General features: G+C 41.0%; 1 protein-coding gene across 13 annotated transcripts in view; it reads right to left on the bottom strand.

Annotated features, from left to right (window-relative positions):
* The window catches only part of PHF21A (PHD finger protein 21A), a 198,418-nt gene that overhangs the window by 14,139 nt on the left and 163,188 nt on the right, over positions 1–21,091 (bottom strand). For all 13 annotated transcript variants that reach the window (XM_060103787.1, XM_060103780.1, XM_060103779.1 and 10 more), the window contains 5 exons: positions 11,280–11,378; positions 8,078–8,129; positions 7,238–7,317; positions 6,707–6,767; positions 3,958–4,121 (listed from right to left, as the gene is read on the bottom strand). In XM_060103787.1, the coding sequence (XP_059959770.1) occupies positions 3,958–4,121; positions 6,707–6,767; positions 7,238–7,317; positions 8,078–8,129; positions 11,280–11,378 (456 nt within the window). The remainder of the gene's footprint in view (positions 1–3,957; positions 4,122–6,706; positions 6,768–7,237; positions 7,318–8,077; positions 8,130–11,279; positions 11,379–21,091) is intronic.

Raw genomic sequence — 21,091 nt, 5'->3', positions numbered from 1 at the left:
ATTCAATGCAATCCCTATCAAACTACCAATGGCATTTTTCACAGAATTAGAACAAAAAGTTTCACAATTTGTATGGAAACACGAAAGACCCCAAATAGCCAAAGCAATCTTGAGAAAGAAAAACAGAGCTGGAGGAATCGGGCTCCCGGACTTCAGACTATACCACAAAGCTACAGTAATCAAGACAGTATGGTACTGGCACAAAAACAGAAATATAGATCAATGGAACAGGATAGAAAGCCCAGAGATAAACCCATGCACCTATGGTCACCTTATCTTTGATAAAGGAGGCAAGAATATACAATGGAGAAAAGACAACCTCTTCAATAAGTGGTGCTGGGAAAACTGGACAGCTACATGTAAAAGAATGAAATTAGAACACTCCCTAACACCATACACAAAAATAAACTCAAAATGGATCAAAGACCTAAATGTAAGGCCAGACACTAGCAAACTCTTAGAGGAAAACATAGGCAGAACACTCTATGACATAAATCACAGCAAGATCCTTTTTGACCCACCTCCTAGAGAAAGGGAAATAAAAACAAACAAAAAAAAACCCAAATGGGACCTGATGAAACTTCAAAGCTTTTTGCACAGCAAAGGAAACCATAAACAAGATGAAAAGACAACCCTCAGAATGGGAGAAAATATTTGCAAATGAAGCAACTGACAAAGGATTAATCTCCACAATATACAAGCACCTCATGCAGCTCAATATCAAAAAAACAAACAACCCAATCCAAAAATGGGCAGAAGACCTAAACAGACATTTCTCCAAAGGAGATATACAGATTGCCAACAAACACATGAAAGGATGCTCAACATCACTAATCATTAGAGAAATGCAAATGAAAACTACAACGAGGTATCACCTCACACCGGTCAGAATGGCCATCATCAAAAAGTCTACAAACTACAAATGCTGGAGAGGGTGTGGAGAAAAGGGAACCCTCTTGCACTGTTGGTGGGAATGTAAACTGATACAGCCACTATGGAGAACAGTATGGAGGTTCCTTAAAAAACTAAAAAGAGGGGCTTCCCTGGTGGCACAGTGGTTGAGAATCTGCCTGCTAATGCAGGGGACACAGGTTCGAGCCCTGGTCTGGGAGGATCCCACATGCCGCGGAGCAACTAGGCCCGTGAGCCACAACTACTGAGCCTGCGCGTCTGGAGCCTGTGCTCCGCAACAAGAGAGGCCACGATAGTGAGAGGCCCACGCACCACCATGAAGAGTGGCCCCCGCTTGCCACAACTAGAGAAAGCCCTCGCACAGAAATGAAGACACAACACAGCAAAAATAAATATAAATTAATTAATAAACTCCTACCCCCAACATCTTCTTTTAAAAAAAAAAAAAAAGAAAAGAAACTAAAAAGAGGACTACCATACGACCCAGCAATCCCACTACTGGGCATATACCCTGAGAAAAACCGCAATTCAAAAAGAGTCATGTACCACAGTGTTCACTGCAGCACTATTTACAATAGCAAGGACATGGAAGCAACCTAAGTGTCGATCGACAGATGAATGGATAAAGAAGATGTGGCACAAATATACAATGAATATTACTCAGCCATAAAAAGAAACGAAATTGAGTTATTTGTAGTGAGGTGGATGGACGTAGAGTCTGTCATACAGAGTGAAGTCAGAAAGAGAAAAACAAATACCGTGTGCTAACACATATATATGGAATCTAAAAAAAAAAAAAAAAGGTTCTGAAGAACCTAGGGGCAGGGCAGGAATAAAGACGTAGACATACAGAATGGACTTGAGGACACAGGGTGGGGGAAGGGTAAGCTGGGACGAAGTGAGAGAGTGTCATGGACATATATACACTACCAAATGTAAAATAAATAGCTAGTGGGAAGCAGCTGCATCTCACAGGGAGATCAGCTCCGTGCTTTGTGACCACCTAGAGGCGTGGGATAGGGAGGGTGGGAGGGAGATGCAAGAGGGAGGGGATATGGGGATATATGTATAAGTACAGCTGATTCACTTTGTTATACAGCAGAAACTAACACACCATTGTAAGGCAATTATACTCCGATAAAGATGTTAAAAAAATAATAAATGCAGGCAAGAACCTTCAAAGGCTGCTAAAACCACTGAGTAAGTTTGCTGGGGAACTGGATATTTTTATAGACTTGACACTATCTTCACCTAAGGAAACAGGCATCTTTACGAGTAGAGATATTTGATGGAGTCTATCTTAAGAGATGAAAGCTAATATCACCAACAATGGGACAGATGGACAACATGTGCCTCTTGTGATGCACTGAGAATCAGTGCATCATCAGGTATTTAGTGCTCCTACAAAAATGCATACCCTGAATCTATTCTTGAGGAAACAATCAGATCATCCAAATGGAGGGACACTCTATACAGCAACTGACCTATCTTTTAAAAAAATGTCAGTGTCACGAAGGACAAAGAGAGGCTGAGAAACTGTTCCAGAGTAAGGAGACTAAAGACAAAAGACCATAAAAATTAATGTCAAGAGTGATCTTGGATTGGATCCTGGAGCAGAAAAAACAAAGTGCCACTAAGGCATTTATTGAGATAATTGGAGAAATCTGAAGATGGGCTGTATACTATAAAAATAATGTTTTGTCGTATTAAATTTCCTCAATTTGATAACTGTATTGTGGCTACGTCAGAGAGTATATTTGTTTTTAGGAGATATACACCGCAGTATTTTGGGTGAAGATTCATGATGTCTTCAACTTCTTAACTAGATCAGCAAAACAAGTGTGTGGTGGTGGGAAGTGGCATATGTGGCGAAATTGTAACAATCGGTGAATCTTGGAGGAGGGTATATATTCCTTCCTGTGTTGTTGTTGCATCTTTTCTGTAGGTTTGGAAATTTTCAAAATGAAAAGTGAAAAGTAACGTCACTCCTCTACTTAAAACTGTGGAGCATCTCCCATCTCACTCAGAGTAAAAGCTACAAGGCCCTGCGAGACGGCCCCTGCCCTCCGAGGTCTCCTCTCCCACTGCTCCTGCCTGCCCACTAAGCCCTTCTTCTCTACGCCATATACACTTCCTCCAATGAGCGGGGCTTCTGCACTGCTGTTCGCTCTGCATGGAATGCTCTTCCCCACCCCAGACACTCCAACATACTCCATTGCCACCAGAGAGGCTGTCTCTTACCACTCTTCATAAAACAGCAACCTCCCACGGTAACTCCTTATGCCCCTGATTCTGTGTCAAGTTGTTTTTCACAGCACTTATCATGACCTGACATTTAAATGTTCATTTGCTTACCACCTGCCTCTGGCCGTGCAATACAAGCTCCCTGAGGGCAGGGAGCTGGTTCTGTTCCCTGTTCTGTCCCCAGTCTCAAGAACAGTGCATGCTCAGCAGAGCAGTGCTCAGTATTCGCTGAGTGAATTCACCGCTCTGTAAGCGCTCATTTAAAAACAAAGGGCACTAGTTTGCACTCTTGCAGCCTCTGGGGGAAGAGCTACTAAGCATCTGATGCTTTTTTCAAGAGCCTGTTTCTGACCAATTCTGATGAATAAAGTTGCTTTTCGGAAAAGTTGTCTTGAATTTTACTTGAAGCACGAAACACGGACTGCTAGGTGAATGTACACCTTTGTTCATTATCCCCACCCCGCCAAAACTGACGACAGACACCTGCACACCTCTCAATCATACGACCTGACTTCCCCACCCCATCCCCCTTCCTGAGAACTCCTTCACCGCAGATAAATTCCAAACTCTGTAAACCCTGACTGAGCCTCCTAATGTGGTATTTAATATGATTCTCAAGGACACGGCAGGACCTGGGACCCCAGCAGAAAGCTGCCTTACGTGGCACACAGTGTCCTGTAGGGATTACTGCTGTTCCAGGGTTAGTCAAGGAGATGCAACTGGTAAGGAGACAACATATGATAACGGTTTCCCCGATTTAAGCTCTGAGAAAAGAGAGTGAGCTTTTCCCAAGTTACTTACGTCTGTGGAGGTGGGGCTGGGCAGGGACACAGGCTGAACAGGTGCAGGGAAAGTGAATGTGGTCTCTGTCTTTTCATTTTCAGGGGAGTCAGGATGACTGGATGGGGGGGATGTTGGGGTTAGGGCTCCAAACCCCAGCACTGCATTGTATTTTGGAGGACGACCTACAGACCGAGAAAAGGGAACAAAAGGGAAAAAAGGGGGAGGGAAAGAAAGGGGGAAAAATGATCTTACATACCTTTGGCCAGTGTTCCTCATTGGCTAGCATGGAAAAGGAAGTGAGGTAGCAGAGAGAAGGTTAATACAACAGTCCCAGAGAGAGGAAAAGAAGCAAAGATTTAAATGTCATTCGAAACAAATGCATGAGTGTCGAAGGGAGGATAAGAGAGCCTCAGAGAGTGACAGGAGATACTGGGTTATGTTAAAGGTCTTCGCCTTAGGCAGATTACAGAGACATTCCTCAACTATTACAATTTGAGATTTCTAATGGGAGAACAAGATATCAAAGCCCAACAGGAGCCAAGGCCAGGGAGAAGAATTTATTTTCTTTTTCCATATCTTTTACACATCGTTTCCTAAGGTTCTTCTGCAATCGTTATTCTTATAATAATATTAATGATTCTCAGTTCCCACAAACAGATTTGCTGAGGATCTCTGCTTTTCCTCTTCTCTCCTGCCCACATTTTGGTTACTTCATTGCTTGTGAGGGTAGAGAAAGGCAAAGGGAGGAGGCAAAATTCAAGTTAACTATTCTTACCCCTTCTGGCAGAGCTAGGAAGACATATGTTCTGGGAGTAGCTGGAACCTAAGAGCTAAAAAGACCTTCTGGGCTTAACAGTGAATTTAAGTAAGTGTGGACTCAGATACCCTTCCCAGTTGATCAAAAATCATCTCCCTGCTTTCCATCACAAACATTCCAGGGAACTACATGTCTTAGAACTGGGGTGTTCCAAAGTCTCAGGAAAAGCCCTGTGATCAGCAACAGCTACCAGAGAGAGCTGATTTGAGCAGAAGCATTTTGAATCAAACCTCATGGCTACAGAGAATCTACAAATGGGCCCTAATGGGTGTGGGAAGTCCAGGTCAACCACTCTTGCCTTATGATATATCTAAGTCAGCGTCCTTGTCCTCTAAGGGCCAGAGGTCATAGCTTCTAAGCTGTAAGTGATCAAAAGTGTATGCCCAGCACACCACAGGCAAAAAAGAGCCGGAGAGGTACACAACTGCCTACGAGCACTGGTGGATGGTACGTGGGATCATGACTTTGCCAACAGTTATAATTTATATTAGAATTATGCACAAGAGTCATGATTCTGTCAGATATTACACAAACATTACCTATCTGTGTTAAACCGGCACTGGGTGCAATACAAAGACAGATCGTACTGGTTTGTCTTTTCTAGGGTATTTAGTGCTGCTAGAAGGGAAAGTGGAAGATAAATGCTCTTTGTTTACCCACAGAGGCACGTCCTAGGCATTGTGAATGCAGGCTTTCATCCTCTGACCTTGGCAAGAGATGCCAAGGTCTTTCTGGCTCATTTAACCCCTATCCTCTCAGCAGATACTGCCCAGTAGCAGGCCAATTAACTGTGGCTTCTGGCTGGGGGCTCCTTTCTGAGAACTGTGTTAGAGGTCACTAAAACAACCCAAAACAAAACAACAAAAAATAACCCATGACACTGGTTACTGTGGCCCAGGAATCAATATGAAACAATGACTTAGGGATTCCCATCTAAATATGTTTTGGCTTCTTGAAGGAGTGGCTGATGAAACACTATCGTGGGTGTGCTATCTCTCTGAGGGGAAGAGATGGTAACCACTGTACCACGGTACAGTGGTATCCCTGCCTAAGGCAGACAAAGGGTCGGGATGACCTCCTAAGCTTCCAATGGCTCTGAGATTGCTGTGCATACGCAAATATTAGCATGCTACTCCACTCACTCTGCAACCTTTCTAGCCTGGAACTGTAATTCAAGGACACATTACCATGTGGAGAAAAGGACCTTGGGATGTATTACTGACATCAAAGAACCACTTCAGAGCCTTGTTATAAGCTCAAACTCTGAGCTATTAAGACCTATTTAGACCTGCATGGTGAAGGCAGCTGCTGCCCAGAGAGTGAGGTGGAATGCCCGCCCTGGAAGGCCTGAAATTGGGGGATGGAGCTCTTTAGGAATTTCTGCTTTGGGAAGCCTGTTTTGACAGTGATGTTTTCTTCTTTAGTTGCAGGTGCTCTCTTCTCATAGATTCAAAATTCTCAGTGTGGCTACCTCTCTCCTTCCTGCAAAGTCTGCAGCTCACAGAAGCTTAAGAGTCGTGCTCTGTCTTCACTGGCGTCAGGACAACTTAGACACTACTAAGAACACCTTGGCAACACCAGTGCTCTGTTGTGCTCAATGATGCTAAAATGCTCCCTTTTACAGGGTGTTCTGTTCATTGTGCTATTCATCAACAGCCTGAGGGGCCTGGGGCAGAAACCCTGCAATAAGCCATTCCCCTCAGCCAGCTTTGCCAGAATCCCAGGAAGGGGAGTTTTGATTCAGTATACAGAACTCTAATAAGAAATCTCACTCTCTTTTCCCCCCATTCTCAGAGAACAACAACAAAACTATATTCAAGGGATACAGGAGTTAGGTTCTAGGACAACGGGAGGAAGGAGGCTCTAGGACAACGGGAGGAGGGAGGGAAAAGAAACACAACACAGAAAGCAAAAGCAACAGCAAGGGAAAGATACAAAAAAGGTACTCACCTCTCTTCCGGGTCCCAGGATGCATTGTACTGTTCAGGTACGTGACTGCACTCTTCTTACGCTTTCGGGATTGAAGAAAGAAAGGTGACTGGTTGAATAGCATGGTTACTACTAATACCGGTAGAAGCCAAAGACCAAGCACAGCATGCCCGTCAACATGCCAACTAGTTAGTGCTAGTCACCCAAAGGTCTCAGTGATAACTGGATTTATCATATGTACTTGGCTCTGAAAGAATATTCCAGAGAGGTATGTCTCTGCTTCAGAAGAAAGTTGTGTTCAGATGACAGGATGAGTTAAATGTTTAAGGTAGGTTTGTATCTACTTAAACTTCAGGAAAAAAACAAAGGGGAAAATAGTGAATAATAAAAATGACATAATGTTATCGGCCAGAGAAAAATCCATCATTTTACAAAGCTGGCCAAGTACAATCAGGGTACTGCTCTTAAGCAGGTTTTCAGATGGGAGGTGCTGAACGAGTCATAAATAAAACTGAAAATGTGAGGGAATGGCCAAGTACTGGCCAGGAGTACCTCTGGCTCAAAGACCGCGCCGCTGTACACCGGGTTTGCTGTTGTTCTTCTTTTCCGTTCTTGCCGCTTGCTTTGGATTTCTTGGGAAAGCAAAAGGTCTGGATTAGAAGAAAGGTATGGAGAACCCCCCAAACTTAACTTCATTGTTTGCTAATTGGTTTTCCGATGACAAGTTAGAAATGAGAGGAAGTCTCTTGGTTTCACTGCAGCCTCAGCAAAGGGGAAGCACGCTGCTGGGAGCAAATATGGAGGACCATCCACTCTCACCTCTTGGAAAGCAAGGCCATGCTGTCCTACAGTGTGGCTCTCTGCGATTGAGAGCTTAACAGTAGACAACACTTGTAAAAGTGTCCTGATTTATTTTTAGATCACTGTAATATAGGTGTGGATGAACTTTATCCACAGACCTAGACTGAGTAATCATAGTTCACCATTCTTGAATTAAATCACTAGGACAGGTATAGCTTTGCAACTATTCTTAAGATTCCAATAATCTAGAGTGACTGAAAAATACAGACAAAGACTTGTCAGAGGGGCATTTGCTACTTTATGCTGCCAGGAAAAAAAAAAACTTTCTCTAAGTGAACGGAAGTCACCTTAATCCAGGCAACTAGGGAGCTTCCCCAGGACAGTAGTGTGGATAAATAATGATAGGAAGGAGAGGGGCTGAACATTAGATAGAAGGAAGGTAAGTTTACTCCCCCCAAAAAAGAGACCATACTGGTTGAATCATACTCTGTTTGTGTTCCAATTTTCAATTCTAATGATAAATCAAACACCATTTTCAAGAACAAAGCTCTGGGCCAGAAGCAAGGTAGCGCCATGAATATCTTCTCTTACCTTCTAGATGGTCATGTGTTACCAACCCTAGAGACACCATGAAGGCAAGTTTCTGTGCCAGAGAAACAAAAGAAGAATATACTTCAGTGTGGGTTCTCGCAAAGTCAGCTGCGTGTTCCTAGTTAGACTCCTGGGGAAAGCCAGCCCAATGGCTGGTGGCTGAAAGGAAGCCGGGTCCAGGTGAACAAGGAGTGGGCACCCTCCACTCTTAGCAGCTGTGGAGCCGCTCTGGAAGCTTTCTGATCTTACAGGGATCAAAAGAGAAGGACTGGGGCCTATATCTTCCACCTTCTCAATGGCAGAATTCAGTATCTTGAATGACCTAAGTTTTTTTCCAGAAAAATTTTCAAGGAGGGAAGAGGACTTCACACTGAAGAAATACACAGAGGGTTAAAAACAGCCTCCCATACAAGCTCCAAATTCTAAGTACTTCATTTTTCATACCAGGTCAGGGGTTCTTATATTTTTACTACCACTGATTGGACAATAACTCAAAGCTAAATGAGTTTTAGGAATGACAGCAGGTGGTTCTGCTTAATACTATGATTTTTCAATCAACCATGGACCTACAAATTATAGAGTGCTTTCTCTCTGACCACCACTCTCAGGGCTCCATCAGAAGCTAGACTGATCAGAACACTGTACTCCAAAGCTGAAATGTTAGATGCTTAAAAATGGAGAGAGCAACAGATTGATGACTATTTTGCTCTTTGGTTGCATGTGGTCTGGAAAGTATGCCTTTATTTTCTGCTGTACCACTGCACGCAGCTGCTAAATATGCCAAATAATGTATCACCCATTTCTCTCAGTGATGAATAAGAAACATCACTAGTTGTTAGGAGACATTAATCCTGCAGAATTATTTATATCATAATTTGGTCTTTGAAAATCCTGACATTTTACCCTCAACTTTAAATATCATGATATTCTGGCCTGAAGTGATAGGTTCAAGCTATTCGAGGTACTGAGTGTTTTATAAAGATAACCTTGAACAAGCCACTTGAGAACACAGAAATGTCCTTTACTGGTATCCGCAGAGTCCTGAAGAAATGTTTTAATTTTATTTCTTATTTCAGAAACTAGGGTGGGCACTTATCCTCCCGACAGCCAGAGTACTTCAGTAATGAAAAGCAGTCTTGGACGTGCTGCCCATTTTCTACATTGCGTACATTTTGTGGTTGCCAATTAACTACATTCCTAATTTTCACTATTCCTTCAAAACTTAAGATTAGAAGGCTGTCTACCAACTGTTCTCTGTTAATAAAGCAGTGTGTGAACTGACATTCAGATGCACCTTCTTTTAATCAAGTAACAGCATCCTTCTTGGCCACTCACACCCAACTTATCTTTGCCAGTCTAGATTAAGCTCATAAAAGAATTATTAAATGGGGGCTTCCCTGGTGGCGCAGTGGTTGAGAGTCTGCCTGCCGATGCAGGGGACATGGGTTTGTGCCCCGGTCCGGGAAGATCCCACGTGCCACGGAGCGGCTGGGCCCGTGAGCCATGGCCGCTGAGCCTGCGCGTCCGGACCCTGTACTCCGCAATGGGAGAGGCCACAGCATTGAGAGGCCCGCGTACCGCCAAAAAAAAAAAAAAAAAGAATTATTAAATGGAAAAAAATCTCTTCTGTAGAACAGATTTTCAGTGATAAATAGAATAAAAAGCTGTCAAGAACTTTTGCCTTATCTATGTATCACACACATGCCAATAACTAATTTATTCCCTTTATGGCAGTGATTCTGTCCAATTAGAAATACGTGTTATTCCACATGATGCTACTTGCTTGCCCACACTGTGCCACTGACATAAGATATCCTTTAGTTTCTTGTTTTTTAAAAATAAATTTATTTATTTATTTTTGGCTGCATTAGGTTTTTGTTGCTGCGCGCGGGCTTTCTCCAGTTGCGCCGAGCGGGGGCTACTCTTTACTACGGTGCACGGGCTTTTCATTGCGGTGGCTTCTCATGTTGAGGAGCACGGGCTCTAGGTGAGCGGGCTTCAGTAGTTGTGGCACGTGGGCTCAGCAGTTGTGGCTCGTGGGCTCTAGAGCACAGGCTCAGTAGCTATGGCACACAGGCTTAGTTGCTCCACGGCATCTGGCATCTTCCCGGACCAGGGCTTGAACCCGTGTCCCCTGCATTGGCAGGAGGATTCTTAACCATTGTGCCACCAGGGAAGTCCTCTTTTAGTTTCTTTTGATAAGGAAATGTTGCTAATAGCCTGCTCTGTTTTTCCCTCTCCAAGCCTAATACTTGTCATTAATTTTGCAGATTATTTTATAAGTTTCTCAGCAATATGCATGACTAGGACTTCTTTTAGGTTCAAGTTTTGGTCTCTTCTTTAAAGACAAATTAAAAATTAATTCATTTCATATCAGAAAGTATTATAATTTGTACTTGCTTTAGAAAAACCTGAACTGGCTTAATAAATCACTGCTTCAAAAAGATGACATGAAGCTTTGATGGCTTTATGCCACTATTTGACATGGTTTCATTACAAAGAATGCACCGAGGATAGAAGGAAATGGATTGCTGGTCTAATAAAATCCAACTATCATATATTCATCATCATATTACCTGTCCACATTTTTCTTTTATAGCTGCTTGTACAAAAGTATCAAAACTAAAAAATCTCTTGCCTAAGGACATACAAATTTACATTGTATATTTGTACCAGTTTTGTTTGCTATTTAAGTTTATAATTCTATCCTAAGTTGTAGTACAGATGCTAGTATTTTCATCCCTACTTTTATCCTTCAATGAACTACTTTTGAGCTACTGATTCATCTGGGATTTGGGGATCTAATGCAATACAATAGTAATAACAAAAATGCACATGTAACAACTGTTATCGATAACACAGATAGACCTTAACTGAGTGAACTGGACAACTTATAAATGTTGGCTGAGACAAACAAAACATAATGATCATTAGGAATGCAGTGGGATACCTGGGGCAATGGTCATGAATCACACAAGTCTAATGTGACATATGTATGAAAGGTCTGTTTGCCAGCTCATGAACACTCAAGACCACACTCTTAATCTGTCCCAGGCCAACCTGATTTGGCAATAACATTACTGAATAGTGAGAAAGCACAAGACAAGGATATCAAGTGATTCAGAGAGCAAGTGTCCCTCATGATGCATGTGAATAAGTCACATCACATAGACTGAGCCACGCCTTGGAGGGCTGGGCCTACCTGAGGGTTCTCCTCCCGTTTTGGTTTGGGTGCAGTAGGTGGAGTGACGGTGCGGCTCTCCGTTTGTTTCTCATCTGTTTCTGTGTGGGATTTAACTGTCTAGAAGAAGAAAATTAAATGAAACTTCAGAGTTCACTTTTTTATTAAAAGAATAAAAGCAAACATAGTTTGACTGTTGCCAACAAGAAAGAAAAGAACATACTCAAATTGGAAACATATTAATAAAGGAGATAATATGGACTTCATTTTAGAAGGGGGAAAAAGTAAAATGGAAGGCCCCAGTTGAAATGATTAAATTGCATAACTAGAATAGCTATGAATCTATAAATACAATAGTCTATTTCAATGTAGTTTAGGATGCAGGGGTAGTTTCCCAGAAGTAAGTCCATTCTTGTTACATATGGGTCAAGCGCTAGTTCACAGCATGCTTAGCATCTGAATGATGTCCAAAAAAATCTTACATACACACTTTTCTATTTCAGAACAATTCCAATCACAATCTAAGAGAGGTTGCAGAACTATCCTTACTTGGGATATTTAAAACCTGCCTATATCATCCATTAGACGAGAGATGCAGTTGCCAAGGAAAGGCCATCTTGTAAAAGGCTGCCATCCTGATTACGGCCAAGCTCATCTTCCAGATGCGTCCATTCAAACAAAAGAAACACCAGTAGCATTACCATCTTCAGACATAAATGGCAGCTAGCAAACTAGTAGACTGGGTTTGCATTACTATTCTTATCTTGAACCAATGGCTAATTCATTTTATGAAACCCTCTGTAAATACTGAAACGATATTAGAACAGTGGATATAAAACTATAAACATAAACCTAATTTACATTTTCAAAATTAAAAACCATGCAGAAAAGGATTATAAGAGACTACTACAAACAACTATATGCCAATAGAATGGACAACCATGAAGAAATGAACAAATTCTTGGAAAGGTACAATTTTCCAAGACTGAACCAGGAAGAATTAGAAAATATAAACAAATCAATCACAAGTAATGAAATTGAAACCATAATTAAAAATCTTGGGCCTCCCTGGTGGCGCAAGTGGTTGAGAGTCCGCCTGCCGATGCAGGGGATACGGGTTCGTGCCCCGGTCTGGGAGGATCCCATATGCCGCGGAGCGGCTGGGCCCGTGAGCCATGGCCGCTGAGCCTGCGCGTCCGGAGCCTGCGCGTCCGGAGCCTGTGCTCCGCAACGGGGGAGGCCACAGCAGTGAGAGGCCCGCATACCGCAAAAAAAAAAAAAAAAAAAAAAAATCTTCCAACAAACAAAATCCAGGACCAGATGGCTTCACAGGTGAATTCTATGAAACATTAAGAGAAGAGCTAACATCGATCCTTCTCAAACTCTTCCAAAAAACTGCAGAGGGAGAAACACTTCCAAATTCATTCTACGAAGCCACCATCACCCTGATACTAAAACCAGAAAAAGAGATCACAAAAAAAGAAAATTACAGACCAATATCACTGATGAACCTAGATGCAAAAATCCTGAACACAATTATTAGCAAACAGAATCCAACAGCACATGAGAAGGATCATACACCATGATCAAGTGGGATTTATCCCAGGGATGCAAGGATTCTTCAATATACGCAGATCAATCAATGTGATACACCACATTAACAAATTAAGGAATAAAAACCATATGATCATCTCAACAGATGCAGAAAAAGCTTTTGACAAAATTCAACATCCATTTATGATAAAAACACTCCAGAAAATGGGCATAGAGGGAAGCTACCTCAACATAATAAAGGCCATATACGACAAACCCACAGCAAGCATCAGACTCAATGGTGAAAAAGTGAAAGCATTTCCACTAAGATCAGGAACAAGACAAGGATGTCTGATCACTCTCATCACTCTTATTCAACATAGTTTTGTAAGTCCTAGCCACAGCAATCAGAGAAGAAAAAGAAATAAAAGGAATACAAATTGGAAAAAAAGAAGTAAAACTGTCACTGTTTGCAGATGACATGATACTATACATAGAGAATCCTAAAGATGCCACCAGAAAACTACTAGAACTAATCAATGAATTTGGTAAGGTTGCAGGATACAAAATTAATGCACAGATATCTCTGGCATTCCTATACACCAACAATGAAAAATCTGAAAGAGAAATTAAGGAAACACTCCCATTTACCACTGCAACAAAAAGAATAAAATACCTAGGAATAAACCTGCCTAAGGAGGTGAAAGACTTGCATTTGCAAAACTATAAAACACTGATGAAAGAAATCAAAGATGACATAAACAGGTGGAGAAATATACCATGTTCTTGGATTGGAAGAATCAATATTGTGAAAATGACTATACTACCCAAAGCAATCTACAGAGTCAATGCAATCCCTATCAAACTACCAAAGGCATTCTTCACAGAATTAAAACAAAAAATCTTACAATTCATATGGCAACACAAAAGACCCCGAATAGCCAAAGCAATCTTGAGAAAGAAAAAAGGAGTTGGAGGAATCAGGCGCCCTGACTTCAGACTATACCACAAAGCTACAGTAATCAATACAGTATGGTACTGGCACAAAAACAGAAATATAGATCAATGGTACAGGATAGAATGCCCAGAGATAAGCCCATGCACATATGGGCACCTAATTTATGACAAAGGAGGCAAGAACATATAATGGAGAAAAGACAGCCTCTTCAATAAGTGGTGCTGGGAAAACTGGACAGCTACATGTAAAAGAATGAAATTAGAACACTACCTAACACCATACACAAAAATAAACTCCAAATGGAATAAAGACTTAAATGTAAGTCAAACACTGTAAAACTTTTAGAGGAAAACATAGGAAGAACACTCTTTGACATAAACCACAGCGAGATCTTTTTTGACCCACCTCCTAGAGTAACAGAAATAAAAACAAAAATAAACAAATGGGACTTAAAAGCTTTTGCACAGCAAAGGAAACCATAAACAAGACAAAAAGACAACCCTCAAAATGGGAGAAAATATTTTCAAATGGAATAACAGACAAAAGATTAATCTCCAAAAGATACAAACAGCTCGTGGAGCTCAATATCAAAAAAATAAACAATCCAGTTAAAAAAAGGGCAGAAGACCTAAACAGACATCTCACCAAGGAAGACATACAGATGGCGAAGAGGCACATGAAAAGATGCTCAACATCGCTAATTATTAGAGAAATGCAAATCAAAACTACAGTGAGGTATCACCTCACGCTGTCAGAATGGCCATTATCAAAAAAGCTAGAAACAATAAGTGCTGGAAAGGGTGTGGTGAAAAGGGAACCCTCTTGCACTGTTGGTGGGAATGAAAATTGATATAACCACTATAGAAAACAGTATGGAGGTTCCTTCAAAACTAAAAATAGAACTACCATATGACCCAGCAATCCCACTACTGGGAAACCATAATTCAAAAAGAAACATTCACCACAATGTTCACTGCAGCACTATTTACAATAGCCAGGACATGGAAGCAACCTAAATGTCCATCGACAGATGAACAGATAAAGAAGATGTGGCACATATATACAATGGAATATTACTCAGCCATAAAAAGAAATGAAATTGAGTTATCTATAGTGAGGTGGATGGACCCAGAGTCTGTCATACAGAATGAAGTAAGTCAGAAAGAGAAAAACAAATACCATATTTAACACATATATATGGAATCTAAAAAAAAAAAAAAAAAAAGTACTGATGAACCTAGTTGCAAGGCAGAAATAAAGAGGCAGACATAGAGAATGGACCTGATGACATGGGGTGGGAGGGCGAAGCTGGGGTGAAGTGAGAGTAGCATCGACATATATACACTACCGAATGTAAAACAGTTGGCTGGTGGGAAGCAGCAGCATAGCACAGGGAGATCGGCTCGGTGCTTTGCGATGACCTAGAGGGGTGGGATAGGGAGGATGGGAGGGAGGCTCAAGAGGGAGGGGATATGGGGACATGTGTATGCATATGGCTGACTCACTTTGTTGTACAACAGAAACTAACACAGTATTGTGAAGCAATTATACTCCAATAAAGATCTATTAAAAAAAAACACAATGCAGATGCAAATGGTCTTTTTGTATGGCAACAAGTAATTAAATAAATGAGAGTGAAACTGTGTGATTATTGATGAGTAGGAGCCAAATGAAAGACTGGTTCTACAAACAGGATATCAAAATTCTCAGAAATCATTATGTTGTGAAATATTTTACTAGATCTGAAAAACTAACATAATCACAAAGATTTTTCACTTTATTTCTTGGCCATGTCCATATTTTCCTTCTGCTTCTCATATTATTTACTTTAGGAAAGTGTTAATATCTGTCTTATCAATACTGTGGCAACCACTGTCCTGGGGCATAAATGCTACCTTGTATTTTTTTTCTCATCAGGGTCCTATCATATTTCCACCTCTAGACTATATAAGCTACTTGAGAGCAGGATTGTTCTACACACTTTTGCACCCCTTTGTGCCCAGCACAGGGCCTCACCGTAGAGCAGGTATGCTGTAAAGAGACGTTGATCTTCTGAGTGGGGAGTATGACCTACCAGAAGAATCACTTGCTTTCCTCTCTCTCTCACACACGCTTTTTTTATTAACCAAAAAGGACACATTTCCCCCATAAAACAAACCACCAAACACACCTTCAAAGGAACACAATGGGAGGGCTTCCCTGGTGGCGCAGTGGTTGAGAGTCCGCCTGCCAATGCAGGGGACACAGGTTCGTGCCCTGGTCCGGGAAGATCCCACATGCCGCGGAGCAACTAAGCCTGTGTGCCGCAACTACTGAACCTGCGCTCTACAGCCCGCGAGCCACAGCTACAGAGTCCGTGTGCCACAACTTCTAAAGCCCGAGTTCCTAGAGCCCGTGCTCCATAACAAGAGAAGCCACCGCAATGAGAAGACTGTGCACCGCAATGAAGAGTAACCACCGCTCGCCAAAACTAGAGAAAGCCTGCACGCAGCAACGAAGACCCAACACAGCCAAAAATAAAATAAATTTAAAAAAAAAAAAAAACCAAAAATGTATTAAAAATAAAGCAGAACTCCTTAAAAAAAAAAAAAAGATAAAGCAATCGAAACAATGGGGAGGTGTCTTTCTCTCATGGACCTTCCGCTCCAGGGGAAGCCAGCTGCCATGCTGCGAACAGCGCTATGGAGGGGCCCATGAGGTGAGGAACTGAACCTCCTGCCAACAGCCAGGGAGAAGTGAGGACTGCTGACAACCATGTGACTGAGTTTGGAAGTGAATTATCCAGCCCCAGTTGAGCCTTGAGATGACTGCAGTCCTGACCAACTAGTTTGAATGCAAATTTGTGAGGGACCTTGAGCCAGGACCACTGAGCTAAGATGCAACCCGATTCCTGACCTCAAAAACTGTGTGGGATAATAAATGTTTGTTGTTTTAAGCTACTTAAAACAAACAAAAAACATTAGGGTTTGACATCACAGAAATGGCAGGACAGGGAGTTTTAGAATCAGTCCTTTCACTAAAGCAAACATTAAGCTGGCAGAAACTGACAGAATCAACTTTTTAAAACTCTGGAATCTAATAAAAAACTAAGAATAACGGGGGGGGGGCACTTACTGAAGAAACAGGCTGCTAAATTTTATTAAGAAAGCATTTTTCCTTACCTACCAACAAATCCATCCCTTAGTTCAACAGAAGCTGTGGAGATGGTAATCTGTGTTCCTGGTGGGGTTTGCTGAACCTCGTTTTCAACTTGTGGCTGTGTATTCTGACCTGTCCGGTAATCCCCTAAGGACTGGTGCAGGCTGACCCTTGTTTGCCCACCCAAGGCTGGAGTGGCTTTCCAGGTGCCATCTGATGAAAGCATCTAAAGACATATGTTACCTGTAGTTACCTGGTGCAAAGGATGGTAGGTGGAGTATGCAGCAGACAGACGGAAAGGTCTAGGAAGAAGGAGGCTGAGGAGGAAGATCCTTGGAGGAGTAAGGGCTTTAAAGGGCTATCACGTGTACTGGGGAACCCCAAGTGCACTGAGCATTCCCAGGGCTAGATGCATACTCAGAAAAGAACTGAGAAAACCCTAGGCTTGTACCTCTGGCTGATCTTTGAGCTCTGTCCAAGAAAGAGGTGAAGTCTAAAACACAGTTACAGGTGGCCTGGCTTAGCATTGAAGGAATGCCCCCTGCTCAAAGCCAATCTGCAAAGACCAAGAAAGGGTTTTCTGTTTTTGTTTTAATTTACTTATTATTACCTTTTTCTTCTTTTTGGCTCCAGTTGTTTAAGTAAATCTAATAGAACAAAAATTTCAATAACCACACATGACAAGAAATAGTATTTGCAAAAATAGTTTAGAAAAGGCACTAAACAAACAACTGCAGCTCTCAACAATCAACAGCAGTAAACCCTGGGGTAGGAGGAGAACTGGGGTAGCAGTCAACTGTCTTAAATATGCTAAAAGAGCTAAAAGAAACCAGGGACAAAGAACTAAAAAAAAATCCAGAAGAACAATGTCTCACCAAAAAGAAAATGTTAATAAAGACATAGAAATTATTTAAAAGAACCAAATAGAAATCTGGAGCTGAAAAATATAATAGCTGGAATGATAAATTCACTAAAGGGGTTCAGGAAAAAGAAAGAATCAGTGAACCTGAAGATAGGATAACTGAAATTTCCAGTCTAAGGAGCAGACAGAAAAAAGAATGTAGAAAAAGTACAGAGCCTAAGAAACCTGCGAGACATTGTCAAGCATACCAACATGTGCATTATAGACTCCCAGGGGGGAAAGGAGAGACAGAAAGAAGCAGAAATATTTGAAGAAATAACAGCTGTAAACTTCCCAAATTTGATGAAATTTATGAATCTACAGGCATACCTCATTTAATTTATTTATCGCACTTCACTTTATTGTACTTTGCAGATACTGCATTTTTTACAAACTGAAGGTATGTGGCAACGCTGTCTCTGTGTCAAGTTTTGGTAATTCTCACAATATTTCAAACATTTTCATTATTATCATACTTGTTATGGTGATCTGTGATCAGTGATCTCACTGCAAAAAGATTATAATGTGATAAAGGCTCAGATGATGGTGAGCATTTTTTAGCAATAAAGTATTTTAAAATTAAGGTATATACATTGTTTTTTTGACATAATGCTATTGCACACTCAGTAGACTACAGTATAGTGTAAACATAACTTTGATATGCACCGAGAAACCAGAAAATTCATGTGACTACCTTTATCTGCTTTATTGTGGTGGTGTGGAACTGAATCCACAATATCTCCAAGGTATGCCTGTACACATCCAAGAAGCTCAGTGACCTCCAAGTAGGATAAACTCAAAGAGACTCTTACTGAAACACATTATAATCACACTGTCAAAAGCCAAAGAGAGAATCTTAAAAGCAGCAAAAGGAAAATGATGCATCACATGTAAGGGTCCTCAGTAAGATTAACAGTCAATTTCTCATCAGAACCAGAGACCAGAAGGCAGTGGGATGACACATTTAAAGTGCTGAGGGGGCTTCCCTGCCGGTCCAGTGGTTAAGACTCCACACTTCCACTGCAGGGGGCACAGGTTCCATCCCTGGTCAGGGAACTAAGATCCTGCATGCTGTGTGGCACAGCCAAAATAAATAAATACACAATTGAAGTTCTGACAGAAAAAAGGCTATTAACCGAGAACTCCATTTCCTGCAAAAAGCAAAGGGAGTTCACTGCAAGTAGACCTGTCCTAAAAGAACTCCCTTTAGAGTTCTTCAGGTTAAATAAAAAGACCCTAGACAGTAACTTGAAGCCAAACAAGAAAAAAAAACTCCAATAAAGGTAACTACATAGATTAATATAAAATCCAGTATTACTGTATCTTTGATTTTTAACTTTTCTTTTTGCTTCCTATATGATTTAAAAGAGAAATGCATGAAAAAATTATTAGTATGTATTAGTGGCCACACAATACATAAAGATGCAATGTGAGACCGTAACAACATAAAAGGGGGCGGGCCAGAGCTGTATAGGAGCGTATAGATTTTGTATACTATAGATTATACTATAGATTGTATACTATAGATTGTATATATAGATTTTGTATACTACTGAAGCTAAGCTGGGATCAAATCAAATTACATTGTTAAAAATTTATGAATGTTACCTATAGCCCCCATGATAACCATTAAGAAAATAACTAAAATATACAGAAAAGGAAATGAGGAGAGCATCAAAAAAGTACATACACTAGTGTAAAAAAAAAAAAAACACACATGAAAGATGGCAGTATTGGAGGAACTGGGGTCCAAAAAAGACATAAGACATGTAGAAAACAAAGAGCAAAATGGCACAAATCCTTGCCTATCAGTAATCACTTTAAATGTAACTGGATTAAATTCACCAATTAAACAACAGAGAGTGGCAGAATGGATTAAGGAAACAAGATCCGGGACTTCCCTGATGGCGCATTGGTTAAGAATCTGCCTGCCAATGTAGGGGACATGGGTTTGAGCCTTGGCCTGGGAAGATCCCACATGCTGCTGCGGAGCAACTAAGCCTGTGCGCCACAACTACTGAGCCTGCGCTCTAGAGTCTGCGAGCCACAACTACTGAAGCCCGCGCGCCTAGAGCCCATGCTCCGCAATAAGAGAAGCCACCGCAATGAGAAGCCTGCGTGCCACAATGAAGAGTAGCACCCCCTCGCCACAACAAGAGAAAAGCCCACACACAGCAACAAAGATCCAACACAGCAATAAATAAATAAATAAATAAATAATTAAAAAAAAAAAAAAACACACAAGATCCAACAATATGCTACCTACAAGAGATATATTTTAGAGCCAAAGACACAAAAAGGTATCCATCAAAGGATGGAAAAAGATACTGCACACAAATAGTAACCAAAATAGTACAGAGATGGCTATGCTAATACCAGACAAAATTCACTGTAGGTCAAAAACCATTACAGGAGACAAAAAAGGTCATTATATATTGATAAAAGAGTCAATTTATCAAAAAGATATGACAATTTCAAATATATATGCACCAAACAACAGAGTCTCAAAATATATGATGCATATACTGACAGAATTGAGGGGAGAAATAAACAGTTCTATAATAATAATTAAAGACTTTAATACCTCACTTTAAATAACGGAAAGGACACGTAGAAAGAAGATCAATAAGGAAACAGAGGACTTAAACAACACTATAAACCAACTAGACCTAAGAGACATAAAGAACAGCCTACTCAACAACAACAGAATACACATTCTTCTCAAGTACACATGAAACATTCTTCAGGATAGACCATATTTTAGGCCACAAAACAAATCCTAATAAATTTTAAAAGACTGAAGTTATATGAAGTATTTTTTCTGATGACAACAGAAAGAAGCTAGAAGTCAATATAAAGGAATACCAGAAAAATTTTAAGTATGTAGAAATTAAACAACATACTTTTATTTGGCTGTGCCGGGTCTTAGTTGTGGCATACAGGATCTTTGTTGTGGCATGCAGGATCCTTTTTTCTTTAGTTGCAGCATTCCGGACCTTTACCTGCAGCATGTGAACCTTTAGTTGCAGCATGTGGGATCTGGTTCCCCGACCAAGGATCAAACCCGAGCCCCCTGCACTGGGAGCACAGAGTCTTAGCCACTGGACCACAAGGGAAGTCCCTAAAAAACATACTTTTAAGCAACCAGTGGAACAAAGAAGAAATCACTAGGGAAATTTTCTATCTCCCTGAAGAATGAAAATGAAAATAAACATACCAGAACTGATGAGATGCAGTGAAAGCACTGGTCAGAGGGAAATTTAAAGTTGTAATAGTCTGTACATAAAAAATAAGAAAGCATTC

This window comes from Mesoplodon densirostris, chromosome 7 (assembly GCF_025265405.1).
Source record: "Mesoplodon densirostris isolate mMesDen1 chromosome 7, mMesDen1 primary haplotype, whole genome shotgun sequence".
In the NCBI taxonomy this organism is placed as follows: Eukaryota; Metazoa; Chordata; class Mammalia; order Artiodactyla; family Ziphiidae; genus Mesoplodon; species Mesoplodon densirostris.
This window is presented reverse-complemented; position numbering and strand designations above follow the sequence as displayed.